Source organism: Colobus angolensis, unplaced genomic scaffold (assembly GCF_000951035.1).
Source record: "Colobus angolensis palliatus isolate OR3802 unplaced genomic scaffold, Cang.pa_1.0 Scaffold216, whole genome shotgun sequence".
Lineage (NCBI taxonomy): Eukaryota > Metazoa > Chordata > Mammalia > Primates > Cercopithecidae > Colobus > Colobus angolensis.
The window spans coordinates 1,393,440-1,402,179 of NW_012115333.1; the positions used below are offsets into that span (position 1 = coordinate 1,393,440).

Genomic DNA, 8,740 nt, shown 5'->3' on the forward strand with positions numbered 1-8,740 from the left:
ACATTACTTAACCTCTCTGAGACTTGGTATTGTAATCTGTGAAAAGGAAATAATCACAGTGTTCTTGTGAAGGTTGAATGTAGAACACTTAGCACACTGCGTGGTACATAGTGGGTTAGTGTTAATTATGGTCAAATGAATGAATGAATATCTTCCTTAATGACCAAATCTAGGCTAGGCTGGTAACCCAGGAGCCTAGTCTTTTATATGATTAACAGTTTGTCAATAGAGATTGCTAGACTCCTTTCAACCTCTGAACTGCTCTGATTGAAAAATAAGCATTGATAAGCCTCGATTGAATGGAGAAGGTCAAACTGCCCTCCTCAGGCCCCTTCCTTACCCCCTTTTTTGTCCTATCCCCTTTAACAGGTTCCTTCCTCCCTTCCTCCCACCCTCCCTCTCTCTTCATTTTTTAATGATTGTGAGCAAAATCCCTTCAGATTCATAGTGAGCTTCTCCTCATTCCATAGGCTCCCTGCCGCTCAGACTGGACTGGGTTGACAAGGCTGGGAGGAGGTCAGCCACACTGAGACACTGTGACACTTAACTAGGGAACCGCCCTCCCAACTGCTAGGGCTCCAGTCTGAGACCCCAGGGAGACAGTCGCCCCCTACGGACCAAAAGCGGCCCCACACCGCTGCAGGCAGCTCTGGTTGCTAGGCAACCAGGCGATGGAGGACTTCAGGAAGGGATTTTCAAGCAGAGACCATTTCTCTCCCCTTCCACCGCCTCTCCTGCTCCTTCAGCAAATGGACGGGGTTGGGACCGCGGTCCGCTGCTGTCTGATAAGCTGGGCTCATTCTTGAAAATAGAGCTTCACTGGGTGACCTCCATTTTGTGTGTGGTGAAACGATCACTCTTGCCCCAAATGTGGTTTCATCTGGGGGCTGGAGACTCGGGTCGCTGAAGGTGGAAGTTTCTGATTTGCAAGGAGGGGAGGAGCATTGTCGTGGGTGTGCACCCTTAGTCAATGGGAATTCTAGCAAATTGAGCTTGCGTGGGAATAATTTTGATCAGTCCATCAAGATTTCCTCACGATTCCCAATGTATACATTAGGAAACTCTTACGTTAGCCCATTAAAATAAAAAGGTCCATTGGAATGACAATATATAAAGGATCATTCATACCTCACTGGGGACAACTTTTCCGTGGCTTTCATGAATACGGTTTCTCTCCAGACAAGGGAGAGATCATGAGGTCTGTGAATCCCTGTGAGTAGGGACAGAGCCCAACAAAATGGAAAGAAATAAAAAGAATGGCGGGGTTGGGGGTGTGGTAAGCACAGAATCTGGCAGCTTCTGAGCTCTGTGTCTGGTTTGGGGATCCCCATCTCTGTGCCCCCTGTGTTAGGACCATGCTGAAGCACTCCATCCTTATGAAGGCTGCGAGGGACCAGAAATCCATAGCTTTTCCTTCTAGTAACCTAGCATTCTGGCCCAGGAGTGGGCCCAGGCAGGCCAAGGCCATGACCAAAACAGTCTTTCCACTTGGGACGCATCTCTTCCTTCTCAGCTAGTACAACAGAAGCTTGATTGTAGCAGAGCCCCAAGCCATGGCAAGCTTAGGGGAGAGCTGTGCCCAGGAGTCTCCTCGTGGGCTTTCCCTCCAGACTTCCAAGGTAGAGATACCAGGGTGAGGTAACTGGCAGCCAGAGAGCATCTGGCCCAGCCACTGCTCAGTCCACATCTCCACAGGGCATGGTGGCAGGGGATGCTTCTTGCTCTCTGTGTTTCCAAACTGAACTGGGTCGGGGCTGTGCTCCTGCTCTATTAATAGCCCCCTAGCCCAGCCTGCTAGCCCCAAACCCGGATGCCAGAAGCGGTGAGTCAGCAGCTAAAAATAACGAAGAGCAACTACATCCGAACCCCAATGAGCAGCTCCCCCGGGTCCTCCGCCCTTAAGTTTTTGTCAGTGTCAGAATCCAGCCCAGGGCCTATAGGTTAAGCCGCTATAGCTGTCCAGTTCTCCTGGGAAGAGAGTGAGGATTTCCGGTGGCAGGCTCAAGGTTGCGTACCCAAGGCTAGGGGCTAGGAGAAAGGGGTTAGAGGCTGGGGCTGGGTGCTGTCGTTCCGGTTGGGGGGCCAGACGCTGAGGTTAGAGGACCACAGCTGAGAGTGTGAGAGCTGAGAGGCTGGGGCTGCAGGGATGGAGTTGCTGGAGGTCTTCAGGGTGAGGTTGGGAGGTGAGGGGAGGAAGAGACTGGGCGATTGGGAAGGGACATTAAAGTAGGGATGGGGGAGGAGGTACGTGCTGAGAGGTGACAGCCGGGCAGTACCAGGCCGACTGGGGGCCCTAGAGCTAAGGCTGGTAGCCAGTCTGCCAGAGGGGATGGATCGGGAACCGGGAAAAGTAAGGGAACGCTGCTCGAAAAGGCGGAGTGTGGGAGAGACCTGCCCGGTACACAGCGGCGTGGACCCCCAGGAAGACCAGGACCGGAGCACTGATTGCGGCGTTCGTTCTCCGTGCGCCTCCAGCCTCCCCGCGCGTCGCATGCTGGCACCCCCGCCCACCGTGCCAGCTGCAGGCCAGGTACGTGGGTGCGGCCGGCCGCCGGAGCCGGAGTGTGCAGGGATACGCAGAGAGGGCGGGGCGGCCAGAAAGGGAAGGGGTGGGCCCGGGAGAAGGGGGCGGGAACACAGATTCAAACTCGCCTGCGTCCAGCCGGAGACCGGAAATGGCCGGGGACTCACTGGGAACTGTAGTTCCCGCGGCTGCCCAGCAACCGAGGGTGGGGGAACGGGTCTTGTCCCGATGATGCCAGTGCTGCCCCAGGGTCTGGCGAGAGAGGAGGAACCGAGAACCGGACCTCCCTACCTGGCCAACTCCTTAGTTCTACTTCCCTCCGTGTGGAGATACGAACTAGGTCGAATGTGGGTGTGGCGGAAGACTGGGGGGTCACCACAGAGCCCCTCTTGTCCCCGTTTTTGCCTTAGGCCCTCCCTGCTTCTACTAGACTCTTCATCCTCGGTCAGCTCCGCACTGGCCACCTTAGCTGCGGAGCCCAGGGACTCCCGAGCCGCAAACGCATTGGGGAACTTGCTCCTCGAAGGGAAGGCTGGGCCGGAAATTGGACCCTGCTCGCAGCCCAGAGGAGCGAAAACTTGTGGAAATCGGACCTTGCCCTCGGATTCCTGAGTCAAGGACACGAGTCCCCAAGCGGCACGGAAAACAGGTGGCATTCAGCAAATACGTCACGGCGACAACGGATGCGGCCCTCCTCTTGGGGCGGCCACAAGGTGGAGCTACAGCGCAACCCTGCACCGCGCGCCTGGCCTCCGGACTTCCCCGAGGTGGCTGCTCTCCCGCCGGCCTCCGGCGAGTCCTTCTTTGCTGCAGGTGATTCTCCTCCCACCTCCAATCCACCTCCTCCCATCTCCCCATGATGGCCCCTCAAGGTCGTGTCCCATCCAACCACAGATGGAAGGTGCTTCCTCTCCCCAGCCCCTGAGCCAAAAAGATTAGGCTGTGACCAAATGGAGATTACATTCCTTGAGTAACAGATTAAGACAAGATACAGGAACCAACCTGCCTTGAAGAAAAGGCTGCGCACAGCAAAAAGCCACCTGTAAGCACAGAATTACATGGCTAGACGGGCTCTTCAGCTTCTGGCCTCTAGGCAGGAAAACAGCTAAGTTGCAAGGGTCGGGGAAGACAGTACATCGTGGAGTGGCGATGGTGTCTCTATCATCTTACAGTTCTCCGGGAAAGACCATTTCGTTATCTCCTTCAGTCCCTCTTCCAAGCTATCCCACCCCGACACACCCTGTGCCTTCTATGCAAGAACACGTGCACACAAGTCTGAGACATTATCCGAGCAATCTCCCCTTTACTTCCTCTGTTCTAGTTTCATTTGGGGAGAAACTTCTCATGACTCACTGTGTTCCCAAACATCTCAGGTCAAAACCCCAAGGGGGACAGATTCCATAGCAGCTTAGGGAATGCCCATCACCTGGGCCCTCATGGTTCAAAATCCTCTGTTGGCAAAGCTCCCCTCACTGCAACCCACCACCCCCGAAGCATTCCATTTCAGCTGCTCTCCAACCCTTGCTGTTTGCGCAATGTAGACTGGCTTGGGTGGGGAGGCAGGGCAGGGCATTCACTCCATCATGAAATTGTTGATCCTCATCAGCAGCACTGTTTCCAAGCCTGGGGAGGAGCGGGAGGGTAGATCATCTAGGGAGTTAAGCAAGGGGAAAGCTACAGGAGGAGAAATATGAGGTGAGGGGAGAAAGTTCTTACCAGTTTTCCCTCTCTTCTTAACAAATCTCCTGTGGGGAGAAAAGCTTCCCATTGTGAGTTCAGCTAGCTTCAAGCAGGCCCTTCCAGCCCCCACACCTGCTCCCCTAACTGCCTTTCCCATATTCAAGCCAATTTGATAGTATAAGGAAGGGCCTAAGAATCTCAAAGGAACTAAACAGACCCTCAGCCCTGGGCAGCATATATGAGTCTGAAGCAGCCTCATCACCAGGGCCCTGGAGAAAGTAAGGACCCAGAAAGCTGAGGCACAAAGCACTCACCTTTGGAAGAGGAAGGTCCACAAAAGCAGCATGGTGGAGACAGAATTGGTAATGACCCATATGATTAGGTAGGTTTGAGGGGTCTGTGAAAATAGGAAAAAGTCCCAAGGGTAGTATATCAGGGGAAATAAGTAAGGAAGAGAGGGACAGGATTAAGGAAAACCATGGATGGGAGAAGAAGAGGAGAGGTGACAGTCCCAGAGCCCTTACAATAAGCCAGATAGGGTAACGCATCTGTTGCAGCAGCTGGCAGTCGTTGGTGGTGACCGAATCCACCCCTGCACACCAAAGCAGGGAGAAGAGCCAGGGTTTGTTCACTACAAATAGGTTCACTGAGACATTATCCTTGTGCAATGCCCTGTGAAGGTGGGAAAGAAAATAGGGAACATCCAGAATCATGGTGCACGGGACATGGGAGGCAGCCCCCTGCCTGTGCTTGAATCTACAGTGCCACTGCCAAGGAGGTATCAGCTCTGCCTTTCCGTAGCAGCCCCTGACCAACAGTGATTTTCCTTTCATAGCTGAACTCTGTCTTCTGGTGGATTCCACCCATGGGTACTAGCCTTGCTATCTGGGGCCACACAATGTGTCTCTCCCCTGGGTCCTGAGCAGAGGCCCTGTCTCCCTGAGCCTTCTCTTCTCTAGGCCCCACAGCTCCAGCTCCTTCAGCCATTACTCTTATTATTTCCTTCCCTGTACAAGCCTCTCTAATATGATATATTCCAATTTATCAATGTTCCTTTGAAAATATGGGGCCTGTCTCTGAAAATAATATCCCAAATCGGCTTGGACCAGCCTCTTTTTTGAGACAGGATCTTGCTCTGGAGTGCAGTGGCACAGTCTTGGCTCACTGTAGCCTCGACCTCCTGGGCTCAAGTGATATTTCTGCCTCAGCCTCCAGAGTAGCTAGGACAATAGGTTGGCACCACCATGCTCAGCTAATTTTTTTTTTTTTTTTTTGTAGAGATGGGGTTTTGCTATGTTGCCCAGGCTGGTCTTGAACTCCTAGGCTCAAGTGATCCTCCCACCTTGACCTCTCAAAGTGCTGGGATTACAGGTGGGAGCCACCATGCCTGGCCAACTTGGGTCAGCTTTGAATAGAGCAAAACTATCTCCTCCTGTCCTCTGGGCACTGTGCCTGTATTCAGGTAGCCCAGAGTCAGGTTAGCCTTTGGCAATGTTACATCCCACTGATGACTCACTATGTATACTGTTCAATGAAAGCCCTGATCTTTTTCACACATGTTCCTGTTGATGCCAGTGTCTCCTCTCTGGTCTTTATGCAACTGAAATTCTTTTGGGCCCCAAATAGAGGTCTTTACATCTATCCCTGGTGCATTTCATCTTGCTAGATTTGGCCTATCTTTTTCCAGCACCTAGACCTTTCAGGGCATCGATTCCATCATCAGTGTATTCATCACCAATTCACATCATTTGGAAACATGATCAGCAGTTGATTAGCAGCTGATGTTGACCAAGACAAGACTAAGGTGAGAGCCAAACCCTATGTCATGTGTTCCTCTTTGGTGATAACTTGGGGAAAGAAATACTTATATAGCTAGGTGAAGTGGCTCATGCTTATAACCGGGAGGCTGAGGGGGACAATGGCTCAGGCTTGTAATCCCAGCACTTTGGGAGGCCAAGGCAGGAAGATTGCTTGAGGCCAGGAGTTTGAAACCAGCCTGGGCAGGTAGTAGGAACCTGTCTCTACAAAAAAAAAAAAAAAATTAACCTTGCATAGTGGTGTGTGCCTATAGTCCTAGCTACTCAGGAGGCTGAGGTGGGACAATCACTTGAGCCCAGGCGTTCAAAGCTGCAGTGAGCTATGATCAGGCCACTGCACTACAGCCTCGGTGACAGAGCGAGACCCTATCTCTAAAAAAATTTTTTAAATTAAAATTCAAATTAAAAAAAGAAATATGTATGATAACTGGGCTATCATTCAGTTCACATTTTTCTATCTGAACACAAGGACCTTATAAGAGGCTTTAGCAACCAGATGCTTTGAAGTCCGTTATGGTTCAGCTGGGTCAGCTTCTGGGGCTCAGCTCACATCTGGGACTCTCCCTGATTCATGCTGTCTTACCCTGATCTCTTTGTTGTGGAATAAAATCCTTCCCGTGGCCTACAAGGTCCTACCCAATTTGACCCCTGCCTGCTTCTCTAGCTTCCCCTTCCCCTTGCTCATTAGGCTGCTGTTCCTGTTCTGCAGCTCGTAGTTAGCTCCTTGTGACCATTCAGGTCTCAGCTTAGATATCACCTCTTTAACCAGCCTTCCTAATGTGGCTGCACCCACCTCCCTGCTCCAGCCCATCACTCCCAAACCTAACCACTCTTCTACATCTCTCTGTTTTGTCTTCGTAACACTTTTTCACTTTCCAATATGCATGTATTTTGTTAAGTGACTTATTCTCTGTTTCTTTCAGTAGTACATGTATTCCACAAAAGCAGGAACCTTGTCTGTCTGATTCGTGTTGTGTCCTCAAAGCCTGCAATACTACCTGATACAGGGCAAGTGTTCTGTAAATACTTGTTGTATGAGCGAATGAATGAAGAGGCTTTGCTCTCCCTGAATTGGTTCTTCCCTGCCATTAAGGCTCATGTGATCCCCTTGGTTCCTTTCCTCTAGCACTCACTTGATATCCAATAGTGGCAGATCTTGATAGGGGAGGTTGAGAAACTGGGGCCTCTCAGTTCTGTTGCCTCCCTGATGTCCATATATCTGGCGCATTCCAGGTGCCCGTCGTTGGACATTAGCACGATCTTCATCTGGTAGCCAAAAGACCTGTGGTTCAGGAAGGATGGGTGTGAAGCTGGGGAAGACCTAGGGATTCCAAGGGCAGGGACAGGGGCAGAGAGGTTTGACCACAGAATGGGATATGTGAGCTGGGGCAGGGCCCTGGGGCTAGGGGCAGCCTCAAAATCGTCATCATCATCATGGCCTAGGGAAGGCAGGGTGGGGAGAGGGGGTCCTGGAAACATCACCATGGTTTGGGGCACCCTTGCATTCAGCACAGTCTCCAATGTCTGGATCACGAAAGTGTCATAGTATGTGTGGTTTTGTGGGGGTCGGCGCAAGTCGAACATGATGGAAAGGTTGAGGGCTGCGGCTTCCTCCAATAGCTCTTCTAATGCTGGTACCGTCTGATTCTCAGCCTCTTTCAGATCAGGGCCTGCCAGCGGTTTGGCCCCCCAGAAGGGTCGCCTCTATTAGAAAGAACAATTATTTCAAGACCAGAAGAGGCCTCCCGGCCTTGCCCCCATCCTCACTATCTTCACTCATGTCTTCCACTTGGTGTCCAGCTTCTTTCCACCTCTGAGCCAGGGCCTTTTTCCAAACCGTGGCCTTCTTCCAGACCATCTAACAACTTACTCTGTGACCTCAACCTTCTGCCCTTCCAGTTTCCTAACTTCCTCTCTCCCACTACATCTTCTCGTTGGTCTCGAGGAGACCGCTGCAATCTTAACCCTTTGGTTTCTTCCCAGTTCATCAGCCCCTTTCTAGCTGCACCTACATCCCCTACCCATGGTCCATCCACAGCTTGAACTACTTTTCCATAACACTCTCAGCTCCCTTTCTGTCCCACTTGCCCTACAACTCCCAGACTGATTCAGTTCTACAATTGTCTGCCTCCTCTACCACTAGAACTGGGGACTGAGCACTGCCATGGGCAGAGTACAAAATGTGGGCTCTCGGCACTGCAGTCCTTATTTTTCGCTCTCAGCACTGCTTAGCAATCCTTTTACTTGCTCTTGATTTGCTCCCTCTTCCAATCCCCCTAGTGTTATTCCAAGCCTCTGCTACTCTCCTCTCCTCTCCTTATTCTCAATGAATGACCTCACTTCCTAATTGCTGACATGGATAAAGCTAGCTATCTAACACTTATTAAGTACTTACTATGTGCCAGGCAGTGTTCTGAGTACTTTGTGTGTATTAACTGATTTAATCCTCCCAATAACCCTACAAGGTAGGGACTGTTGTTATTCCCATTGTACAAATGAGAAAATTGAGGCATAGAGAGACTTAAGAAATGCTGCCTCGGGTCACACAGCCAGTAAGTGGTGGAGCCAGGGTTTAAACCCAGACATCCTTTGCTCTTAATCACTTTGATCTGATATGATATAAAGAATTAAATGGGGGCCGGGCGCGGTGGCTCAAGCCTGTAATCCCAGCACTTTGGGAGGCCGAGACGGGCGGATCACGAGGTCAGGAGATCGAGAC

General features: G+C 51.4%; 1 protein-coding gene across 3 annotated transcripts in view; it reads right to left on the reverse strand.

The window, feature by feature from the left end:
- Positions 1 to 3,810: 3,810 nt before the first annotated feature.
- The window catches only part of GDPD2 (glycerophosphodiester phosphodiesterase domain containing 2), a 10,745-nt gene continuing 5,815 nt past the window's right edge, over positions 3,811 to 8,740 (reverse strand). For all 3 annotated transcript variants that reach the window (XM_011943138.1, XM_011943137.1, XM_011943136.1), the window contains 6 exons: positions 7,504 to 7,725; positions 7,155 to 7,303; positions 4,729 to 4,876; positions 4,519 to 4,601; positions 4,241 to 4,269; positions 3,811 to 4,147 (listed from right to left, as the gene is read on the reverse strand). In XM_011943138.1, coding sequence (XP_011798528.1) covers positions 4,098 to 4,147; positions 4,241 to 4,269; positions 4,519 to 4,601; positions 4,729 to 4,876; positions 7,155 to 7,303; positions 7,504 to 7,725 — 681 coding nt within the window. In that variant the 3' untranslated portion in view covers positions 3,811 to 4,097. The remainder of the gene's footprint in view (positions 4,148 to 4,240; positions 4,270 to 4,518; positions 4,602 to 4,728; positions 4,877 to 7,154; positions 7,304 to 7,503; positions 7,726 to 8,740) is intronic.